The sequence below is a fragment of the Phaenicophaeus curvirostris genome, chromosome Z (assembly GCF_032191515.1).
Source record: "Phaenicophaeus curvirostris isolate KB17595 chromosome Z, BPBGC_Pcur_1.0, whole genome shotgun sequence".
Classification (NCBI taxonomy): domain Eukaryota; kingdom Metazoa; phylum Chordata; class Aves; order Cuculiformes; family Cuculidae; genus Phaenicophaeus; species Phaenicophaeus curvirostris.
The window spans coordinates 60,638,539-60,649,853 of record NC_091431.1 but is presented as its reverse complement, the minus strand read 5'-3'; the positions used below and the strand labels follow the sequence as shown (position 1 = coordinate 60,649,853).

The 11,315-nt window shown below is 43.4% G+C and overlaps 1 protein-coding gene across 1 annotated transcript; it reads right to left on the bottom strand.

Annotated features, from left to right (window-relative positions):
• Window positions 1–1,197: 1,197 nt before the first annotated feature.
• HMGCS1 (3-hydroxy-3-methylglutaryl-CoA synthase 1) lies at window positions 1,198–10,568 on the bottom strand. The gene is made up of 10 exons (XM_069880112.1): window positions 10,547–10,568; window positions 7,315–7,772; window positions 6,796–6,921; window positions 6,108–6,272; window positions 5,236–5,404; window positions 4,940–5,110; window positions 4,068–4,174; window positions 3,775–3,900; window positions 3,343–3,506; window positions 1,198–2,946 (listed from the first exon to the last, which is right to left on the bottom strand). Exons 2-10 carry the CDS (start codon window positions 7,760–7,762, stop codon window positions 2,854–2,856), a joined length of 1,569 nt encoding a protein of 522 aa, XP_069736213.1. The 5' UTR covers window positions 7,763–7,772; window positions 10,547–10,568; the 3' UTR covers window positions 1,198–2,853.
• Window positions 10,569–11,315: the final 747 nt, after the last annotated feature.

Sequence of the window (11,315 nt, the reverse complement as noted above, 5' to 3'; positions counted from 1 at the left end):
CAAATTCTTCTTTAAGCCTTCTTCAGCAAATTAGACATGATAAAATGTGTATCAGAGCTTTTTTCCCCCCCCAGTTTATTTAAATAAACAGCAGTGCTGCTGTTGACCACAGTTCCTAATTTGTCACAATTCAGAGAGGCAAGTTAGGATACGCTGCTTTAATCCTGCATGCATAGTTGCAATCCCTAGTGCAGAACTGTTTGGGCTACCACCTAACTTCCCAACATCTTCCAGTGCTTGCATGATTCCAACAGTATAGAACTGTGTGGACTCCACTTGCACTCCAATAAAGGAATACTTCAGCATACTCCAAAACTCATGTAGTTTAAATTCTTGCTTTAGCACTACATACCAGTAACCAGAGCGCAACCAGGAACAAAATCCATTTATATATTGTGCATTATGTGCCTGTACCAACTCCTGACAGAGTAGTTTAGCAACAAAGGCTGGCACAAAGCCAATTGTGATACTTCTGACCACTGCAAGTTAAAGGTTGCATAGCCTGACAACTCCAATTGTTCTGAGCATTACCAAGATGCAAATATCTGGTTTTCAGCTCTAATTGCTTATTTTGTAGTTTAATCACCATCAGCTCTAATCCAAATGGTGTAAGTGTGCAGGCTGTTCTCTGAACAGGTACAGATGAGATGCCTGTAGAGCCTGTATGGTTACAGCTAAGGGAACTAAACTGGTAGAGCTGGTGCTTTCAAATTTAAAGGCAGTTATCAGTTATGGGGACTGACGAGTTGACTTTGAAAGTAGTAATTAACGTAAATGAGCAATATAGTGACTCTGAAAAGCCACCCATGGGAAAGTGGACTCAGTGAGGCTCAAGTAAGTACAAAGCAAAAATCTGTCCCACTTCACAGTCTGAGGGGGATCAAACAATACCATCTTTCCTAAAACACTAATACAGATTTATTTCATAAGCTGGGAATTAATTCCTCCACTATAAACACTTTCCATGTGAAAGCATTTAAGTTACCTTGAAATGCAGCCCTGAAATAATAGTTTTGCACCAGCCTAAGCAACCCTGTCTTTCCACTTTTGTAATGGAATGATATTAATTAAAGATCCAAAAGGTCCACACAGCTTGTAAACCCACAACATCAGATTTTCACAGGGCCAGTTTCCTTTCTTTCCTGTCAAAAGAAAAAATAAGCACCCTGCAAACCAAACAAGCCAGCACTACTCCAGCAGGTTTCAAGTCTCTCAAACTTTATTTTAATAAAGGATCAGCCTCACAGACCATGAGGTCCCTGTGGTTAACTTTGTGCCAGTAGCTCACTCCTTGGCTCGTCCACTGCCAGCAATGGACTTTGTTCCATGGCAATTTGCTTTTCTGGAGCCAAGATAAGTTTCACAAGGGCAACCTGAACCAAAATACTTGCAAACACTATCATCATGCATCTTTGCTCCATCATTTTCAGCAGAACAAACAGATTAGTATTCATCAGTTTATAATAAACAACTACTTTTACCAAGGCTTGACTGTACAAATACAGCAAGTTATCAAATCCTAGTAAGTGACAGATAATACAAACACTTCATTACACACAAAAAAATGTAACTTAACAGACAAATCATTTTTTGCTACCTTATATTAGGTAATGTAGCTTTGTAGAATTAGCAAAGAAATAAATTCAACAAAACTTCATTCTGTACATTAGCTCAATTTAAATATAATTACAAGCTTACAAGGCTCATGTTATAGTTCATTTCCAATCTGGGCTTGGAAAAATCTATCCCCATAAGAATTGTGCATCTACCACTTGCAAAACAGACAGCTTTTAACTTGTATGTTGGGAGAAAAAGAAAGAAAGGATAAACAAAAGATCCCACTCCTACATATTATCAGTAGTGAGAAGGACTTTGAAGTACAAAGCCAAATTCAAAGTTAAAAGTAGTCTTTCAGAAATGTATTATATGAATAGTGAGAGGCTAGAGGTCCAGACAAAGTTATCCTCCTCCCTTCCTTCATTTGCCAATTAAAATAGCTCCATAATATCTAAAAGATTTAAAAATCCTGCTGCTTTAGACACTTCTATAAAAGATCCTGAAAGGTGCCAATTCAAGGAGCCCATTTATTTAAAAGGAAAAATTACTACCTCCATTTTTTCCTCTTTCCTCCCAGGCTGCTGTGATTTATAACGCAGGTATAAAACAGATAATATGAATGTTAGGAGGAATTACATAGTAACTAACACAGTGGGTCACAGAGTTTCTTGGAAGAAAACCACCTGTCAGTCTCGTCATTCTTGATTTTTGACAGAGGAGCAAGATTCTACTCCAGTAACAAGCGTTATTTTTGCTGCTACACCTTTCCCAAAGCAATGGGGTGGTGGGAGGTAGGATGGGAGAAAAGAAGGAAGGTGGTAAAGGGAAAGAAGTGCAGTATTCAGATGACTGCTTATGTCAAGGCACTGAGAACCCTAACACAAAGCTGAGACAGTTCTGCCACACACTTGAGTACAAGTAGAAGTTAACAGCGTAGGTTTTAAGTCACTTCACATGAAAAGAGCAAGCAGGTTATATTTTTTTCCCTATGTACAAAGACCTTGTAATAGACTACAGCTACTACTCAGCAATTAAAAAAATCCAGACATGTTAAGGAAACCACACAGCCCCTGGCAAGTCCCACTATCCCCAGTATATTCATGATTTTAGTGTTCTGAAAACACTGTAAATATCAGCACACCATATTATGACAAATCTTTTCAAGGAGCTCAAACAGGTTTTCCATGCTCCAATGAAGTACTACTGTACACTGAAACTTCAGCACTACTGCAATCCTTTTTTTCTCCTTCACCCTACCCTCACACCTTGTTTCATTCCCCACCTCACAGAGGTATCTTAATGCTCCCCATTGGAAATGGCAACAGTTACGCCTTCAGATTCTGTTGTTGCAGGGATTCTTGGCACTTTCTTAGCAGGGCTTGGGATGTGCTAAGAAGAAGGGAAAAAAAAAATTAAATACAGTTTTCCAGTTGACAGACATTCATACTTCATGGCTAGTCCAGCGCTCAAAACAACATTCATGCTAAACTGGATGGCTTGGTCTTAAGTCAATCAAATCGGTCATACTTCATGCAAACTGATTATATGAAAAGAGCCAGTTTGTTCTTGTTTCATTCTTGTGCAGTTTCATTCTTGTTATGATGAAATGTACTTTTTAAAGTCCCATGTTCAATTTTTTACTTCTGGCTTGTATGTTACATGTTAATCAAGTATGTAATATAACTCATTAATCCACATCCTCTTCTAACATACATGCACATGCTAAGACAAACAAAAACTGTTCCACCATTTCTATCAAGCTTTAAAAGAGTGCTGAGTGTTCACCTCATGAACTACACCTGGGTGGACAACTTCAACTCCTGCCTCCAGAGGTCCATCCCCCATGAGTGGACGCCGTGCATAAGTTCTCCTGTGTTTTTCATCCACACGCACAAGGTACCATGTTCCCTCAAAGAGATCTTCTACTGAACACTGTGGGATATAGTTTGCTGTAAAAAAAGACAGTAACACGCTGTCAGCTGGTTCCCAATGAGAATTTTAAACATGGGCAATTGCAGTTTGTATGTAGTGAGGAAAAAAAAACCAAGCCTGTGTTTTCATCTCTGCCATGTTGGGCCAATGAACACAAGCTACCCTGAAGCAGAAAGGGTTGGATATTTCCTTCATTCTACACCCTGATCATTTAAAGTCAGGTGAATTAAGTGATGAGCACTTTGCTGTAAGACTAGGAATGATTTGTATTTATGAAGTTCTTACCCAGATGATGCGTTTCCTGCCTAATCTTCATGTTTTCAGCAAAGACCTCGGGTGCAATACATTTTCTTGAGTCAAGTCTTGTTTTGAGATCAGAAAGGCTGGCAGTTATTTTGTCCAGTGCAGAACCTACAATACAAAAACACTGTGTCAAATAACACCAGCACTGAGAACCACACAAGAGCATCTTAACATTTCAAGCCCATTCAAAGTATTTCCCATTATAAAGGCTCAACTTTCAGCATTTAGAGGGAACCTATGGAGGGAGTTACTTAACACCTCTTCCTTTCACTCACCAGGAGTGGCATCTTGTGTGACTCTGATGGAATACAGTGTAGCAGCAAAACCAGAGCCATAGGAGAACACACTGATTCTCTGTCCTGCCAGCTGCTCTGGGGAGTACCTGCACATCAAGCAACAGTGACAATTAAACCAAGGTGCCAATTCTAAGTAACTAAAAAGCAACTAGCATAGAAAAAGCAGCCAGCAAATTTTACTGACTAAAATACACACATAGAATGACTTTTATATATATAAACACTGTGGTTCAGTTCTAAAACAGACTCAGCAGAAGAGCAAAGAAATGCTCAGAATACAATTACCTAGAAGGCAGCCAGTTTTCATTCTTAAGCCTAAAATGAACCACCACCTCTTGGAAGGAAGAGTCATAATAAAGAAAGAAGGATCCAAGAGAAATGGTTTAATTTAAACTTAGCAAGATTTTGTAAAAGTCTGTCACTGCAAAAAAAACAAAAACAAAACCCAAACCAAATTGTTAAATAAATACTAATTAAATTTGGCTTTGCTTATTATAGTGAAACAGAGAAGGCATTCCAACTGTTTTCCACTGCAGTGGGGTTTGGGTTTTTTTTATATTTTTGGCAGGGGATGTTGACCCGGGGAAAAAAAGATGCCCGCTTACAAATAAGGCCCTAATTTGGAAGGCAGAAGCAGCTGTTTCAGATCAGCTTCCAACACGTATATTTGGTATCTGCTGATCACTTTGAACTGACTGTGTGTGCAGAATAATGTAACTTTACTCTTTCTGCTTAAGGCAATGTAATAGGAAAAGGTTTGCTAGATGGTGCTTTGACAAAAGCCTTTCTGAAACAGAAAGTTTATGACCTTAAATACAAGAAGCCATAACTTTTTCTGATTTTATGCTTACTGGGCTAGAAGAGAGGCAAGGCAACCGTAGACTGAAGGGGTATACATATTTCCATTCTGATTGGATACAAGTAATGAAGCTTTGGTTTTCTGATTGAAGAGCTCTGCACTGGCTTTCATAAAAGCTTTTTCCACATCTCTGTCAAAATACGTATCTTCAAGCTTTACATCCCTATCAAAATAAAGTTCAGAAACAGTTACTAAAATAGCTGAAATTAAAAACAGACCTTGGATGTGTAACAGGTTACGATTACGTGAATAAGGAAAAGTAAAGTACTTTACAGCAGCAATTCTCACCTGAAAGCCTCCAGACCACTGAAAACACCATTTGCTGTTTCTGGGTTCTGGTCACTAAGAAAGTCGTTCAGCAAGAGTCTGGCCACGGATTTCTGTACCAGCTTACAGTAGGGAGAATGAAAGATCATGAATCCAAAGTCATTCAAGGTGAAACGTCTGTCTGTTCCCTCTGGAAGAGGCAGAAATGTTGTGTTACAACTTATGTTTAGAACTCACTTCAATCATAATTAGGAGAGTGGCAGGATACCAGTCATCATAACGCATCGGCACTCAAGAGACAACTGTAAAACAGACTATTGTTGCTAAGATCATTTAAAGTGCTGCTGCAACTTCTATTTAAAAATCAGTTTGATTGATCTTTTCCACCAGCTAACAGTATTTGCCCTTCTTGTGGAAGAAAAAGCTGAGCTTTACAGAATCTTATACATCTAACCAGCTTTCTGACAAAATCAACGATCTGCTTCACTTAATGACCTGATCTTCCTACCTATGCTTCAATTACTGAACATAGGGTGTAAGAAAAAAAATCAGTATTTTACATAACATGTAAATATTAACCTCAATATCTTAATAGCCTGGATGGAGGGGGGAATAACAGGCTTTTAAGTGAGGTATTATATATAAAACAAGAAAAGCCTGTAGAGACTGCTGCTGACTGACCAGCAGGTACTTAGCCACAGCAGAACAGAAATAAGACACTTCTTATGGCAGAGAGCAAACACAAAGCTTCTGTGTTGCCTGAGATCACACAAACGCAAATTAAGCAACACCATATGCTAGATTGAATGCTACAATTTGTAAATACTTGTCTGTGTAGTTACACAATCTAGCATTTGCCAGATCTTATGATATCATCACACGAGGCTACGTACCCTTTTGCCACTGGGCATGGATTTTGTTACGGTAGACAGCATAGCAGCGATCTAATGCACTGAGGTAGCATTGTATAGATAATTTGCCATCCACTACAGGATATTCGGAAACCATATCAGGTTTATAGAAGTCGTAGGCATGCTGCATGTGGGTTCCACGCAACCCTGAGGGACAGAAAATCAGCAAAAGCTAAAAATCACTCTATTCAGCTGCTTTGAGTAAATTTAAAGGCATTACTTAATACATGTGTGGAAATAAGTAACATTCAGCCACAGTTAAGCAGGTTTTCAGAGCACATCAGACTCTTCAATGTAATGTTTCACATGGCTCTCAATTGCCCATGAAGTACAGTAGGGACTGAGCGTAACAAACAAGTAATAAGTTTTCATTGCTTTTCCTTGGAAGTAGAGCAGTGTGTTACTCAGCTCTAGTCTACTCCTTGTCACTTTTAATGGAGAATCCTCAAGAAAAAAAAACCCAACCAAATACACAGGAGCACCCAGCTGTTCCTAGCTGCTTCCTAATACAGGACTTGGCTGAGCTAGCCTAGAGCAAGAGGAGATGAAGTACAATTTCTGACACTGGTGGGAGTTAATCCCCTCCAGCAACACCCTAAAACCAGGGGACAAGCTTCAGAACACATCCAGTTACCTGGCTGAATGGTATTTGTTTTCTCATGGGACTAACCTCTCTCAAAAATTAACGGAGCATTTGGACCAACTAGCATAGCAACAGCACCAGCTCCACCAGTCGGCCTGGCATTTCCAGAGGCATACACAGCTATGTCTCCAGCAACAACAAGAGCGTAGCGTCCTGTGAAAAATACACAGAAATAACAATGAGAAACAGCTGAAAGCCTAGCACATTTTAACATCCACCAGCAATTTTTAGACTTCGGTTATGGAACAGATGACCTCAAGATTAAGGAGCTCTTCCATCCTCACTTCTCCCCCACATCCCAGTTTCCCAGCAGCCACAGAAACTCACAGAAAAAGACGAGTGATTATTAGCCACATGGTTATTTTTTGCACTGTAATTGAACAAGTAGCAAATGCCCAGAACATTTAAGAAAAACACTTCAGAAGAGAAAAACAGTTTAATCTCTGTGTTTTTTTCATATGGTTAGACATGAACACTGTCATTACAAGGCAGACAACTCAAAACCAGAGGATGATGTTGCTTTTCCAGAAAATACCATCAACTTACCATCCCAAGAACTGGACTCAACCCAATTAACCGCATTAAAGAGAGCAGCAGTGCCTCCATAGCAGGCATTGGTGGTGTCAATTCCTTCCACATCCGTGTTACCAGATTCTTCAAAAAGTTGCATCAGGACAGTCTTTACAGATTTCGATTTATCAATTATCGTCTCCGTTCCAACTTCTAACCTCCCGATGCAATCATAGGAAAGGTTGTTCCTCTCCATGAGCTTCTGAACCACAGTCAAGCAGAGGGAATTGATATCCTCCCGGTCAGAACAGAACCCCATCTTTGACTGGCCAAGCCCAATGGTGTATTTCCCAGCATCCACACCATCATACTTCTCCAGCTCTGTCTGGTCGACATACTGAGAGGGGAAATATATTTCAAGTGCAACAATGCCCACATCTTTGGGCCAACAGGATTCAGCATTCACTGGAAGAGACCCAGGCATGGTGGCAGATCTTAAAGAAAAAGAAAGAAAACCACAATAAGGGCCAATATAGTCATATCCATTCTGAGAGACCTACTTACATTTTCTGTAGCTTTATAGAAAAAGTTAAATTTCAGATGTTCTACAAGGTCATTTCCAAAAGGCAAACTTTCGCCTCCTGGAGACTTTGGTCTGAACACACTGTAAACATCATTAAAGATCTTATAACATTTTATATTTCACAAGTCCCTTTAAGTGAGAAAAAACACTTCCTGCCCTGGAGAGAAAAAGTGTAGGCTAAGCTCAAGTTATTTCACCAAAGCACGCTTAAGGGTCAAATGCTTGAGAAATTAGTATTAATGCTCATTATTTTACTTTTGCTTATATGCAAGGTCTCAACTTTACATAACCAAGCCAGGAATGCTGGATTGGGATTTTATTAATGCTGCTAGATGAGAACTTCAGTTTAGAAATTTACCTTTATCAGGAAATCTCCACCTTAAAACAGGCTAGGACTTTTCAAAATTGTTCTTATTTTTAGACTAAGTGACCTAAGTCACCCCATTTTGTTTATACTTGCTACAAAGACAGCAGATTTTTCTGTTGTTGTCTGAGGGGGGGTTTAATTGTTATTATTCTTAACAAATAAAAAGCCCAACCAAAAATAATCTGTTTTGGCATTCCACTGTAACTCCTAACACCAGTCCCAGAGGAGTATTTCACAGGCTAAGATGAACACACAGGATTCTCCCTGACAGACCAAGTTTTCTTATCTTAGCCCCAAAACTTTACAGTTACTACACTGCAGGACATACAACATACTGTTACAGTATCCCTGTCTCTACTACCCAGACAGGGACCACTGGAACAGCATCACCTTCCTGTACTTTGCTTACATCCTCAGGGAACGCTTGTCTCTCTTGTGCCCTGCTGCACATACCATCACACTGACCTTATCTGCCTTCTTCCATAAAACCACCATGAACTGTACAAAGGAATAAAGCCATTCCCTGCAGGAATGATGTCTTTACACGATACATATTGAGGCAAGAGTTAGGAAAGCATTATGTGTTTTCCGTCAGACGGGCAGTCTGAGGCGAGATCTCAAGTAAGAGTGCACCACACCGTTTTGATTGCCTCTAACACAGTTTCATCCACACACATCACATACTTAAAACATCCTATTTAGCTTAAGACTTTCTTGTACCCTGCCCAGAATAACACAGAGAATTATAGAATGTCCTGAGTTGGAAGGGACCCATAGGGGTCATTGAGCCCAACTCCTACCCCTGCATGGGACAACCCCAAAATTTACACCATGTGACCGAGTGTGTTGTCCAAATCCTTCTGGAATCTTGTTAGGCTTGGCACCATGACTACTTCCCTGGGGAGTCTGTTCCTGTGCTCCACCGACCTCTGAGTGAACAATCCTTTCCTAATATTCAACCTAAACCCCCTGAACATCTTCATGCCATTCCCTCAGGTCCTATAATTGCTCACCAGAGACAAGACATCAGCACCTGTTCCTCCCTTCCTTGTGAGGAAGCTGTAGACTGCCATGTGGTCCCGCCTCAGTTTCCTGTTCTCCAGGCTGAACAGATCAAGTGACTTCAGCCACTACTCTCATGACTTTCCCTCTAGGCCCTTCACCAGCTTTGTGGTCTTCCTCTGGACACTCTTCAGGAGCTTGATATGCTTTTTACACTGGGGGACCCAAAACTGCACACAATACTCAAAGTGGGGCCACATCAGTGCAGAGCAGAGCAGAACAATCCCCTCCCTCAACCAGCTAGGAATGCCATGCTTGATGCATCCCAGGACATGGTTGGCCCTCCTGGCTGCCAGGGCACACTGCTGGCTCATGTTCAACTCGGCACAGACCAGAACACCTAGATTCCTTTCCACAGAGCTGCCCTGCAGCTTGTATGGCCATCCAGGGGTGCTGTGTCCCAGGTGAATTTGTGTTGAAGCATGTAACAGGATAATGTGCTTACTGAGATCCTGCACAACTGCCCTGCCACAATTTCCAGCAAAGCCACCTGATACCAAAAATGCCAACAAATAAACTAAGACTCCCTCTGGAGCTTTAGAAAGCAAGCACCCTTCATCGGGCCTACACAGCATGAGGGGTGATCTCCATCAACTATGTGCAGTGAGACAAGAGCTGAGGCCTGAGTGTATTTCCCACTTACAGGCATATGTACAAATCTTCCCAGAAATCTTACATATATTGTTGATCTTTCTAAGGCCTAATTTCAATGCTATTATGAACCTGACAACAGCCAAAAGTCTTGCTAATTTGGTGCTTTGGAGCCAGGTCTGTGCTTGACCTTGGATTCAAGACAGAGAAAGATGAAAACAGAGGCGATTACAGAGGAAAACACTTCTGTTCAGCACAGATGACGCTGAACACGAGGCATTATCATCTCCAAGGAACACGCAGGTGCCTGGAAGAGCACTGTCTGAAAGGGAACACGCTGTCAGAGGGGCACTGCGCCTAACTTTAAATAAAAGAAATACAATCACCTAGACGAATTTTCACTCCGCTTTATGTAAAGACAAGAAACGCCTCCCCTTTCTCTCGCAACCCGCCGCACGCCCCCCTTGGCGCTGCCAGGGCTCCCCGCCCCATCGCGAAGCCCCCCAGGTGCATGAGGCGCCACCCCCACCCCGGGCCTCAAGGTTACCGGTCACCCGGCCGGGGGGGGTGGGGGGGGAAGGAAAAAGCAGGGACCCCCCGCGCGCGCGCCCACCCGCGGCGACGAGCCGAGCCCGCCCTCGCGCCGCGCCCCGCGCGCGCCTCACACAGCGACCGCGGCGGCGGCGGCAGCGCCGTGGGCCCCTTTACACGCGCTGCGGAATCCCATGGCCGCCTACCGGCGCGGGGGAGGGGAAGGGATGGGGAGACCGCGCATGCGCGCTGCGGAGGCTGCGCGCGCGCCCCGCCCGCACCGGGACGCGAGGGAAGCTGGGGGAGGACGCTACCCCATGACGTCACCGCCGCCTACGTCAGCCCCCCCATGACGTCACCGCTCCCCCCCCGCCGGCAGCGCCCAGGGGCAGGAGTGGACTGGAGGTGGAGGGGGGGAGGGGGAAGGCGGGGAGTCAGCTCCTCGCACCTCGTCGCTGCTGCTCCCTCATCATCATGGGGAGGGCTCGTCACCCTCCTCTCCTGCTCCACCCCATGACTTGTCCAGCCCGGGGCCACACAGGATGGGGTGGGGTCCTCCAGGACCTGCTCCAGGGCAGGTTCCCACGGGGCACAGGTCACCTCCTCCTGCTCCAGCACGGGGTCCTTGCATGGGCCGCAGGTGAGCATCAGTGGGACTCCTCATGGGCCGCGGGGGGGGCAGCCTGCTCAGGCGCAGCCCTCTCCAGGGTCTGCAGGGGAATCTCTGCTCCAGCTTCTGGAACACCCCCTCTGCTGACCCTGGTGTTCTCTTCAGTGCTGTTTTCCTTGCACCTGATGTCTCCATCTGGTGTCCGCAGGGCTGTTCCTCCCACATCTCCCTTCTCTCTTTCCAGGGCCGGACAAGGCCAGACTGACCATTCCAACAAGCCCTGGCAGCCTGGC

What these genes read in the sequence shown, in the direction of transcription:
- HMGCS1 (XM_069880112.1), bottom strand. Translation starts at nt 7,762, where the DNA reads ATGCCTGGGTCTCTTCCAGTGAATGCTGAATCCTGTTGGCCCAAAGAT. An exon ending in AGTGGTCTGGAGGCTTTCAG is followed by an intron (nt 5,111 to 5,235) that starts GTGAGAATTGCT and finishes TTATTTTGATAG; the next exon opens with GGATGTAAAGCTTGAAGATA. An exon ending in CACACAAGATGCCACTCCTG is followed by an intron (nt 3,901 to 4,067) that starts GTGAGTGAAAGG and finishes TTTGTATTGTAG; the next exon opens with GTTCTGCACTGGACAAAATA.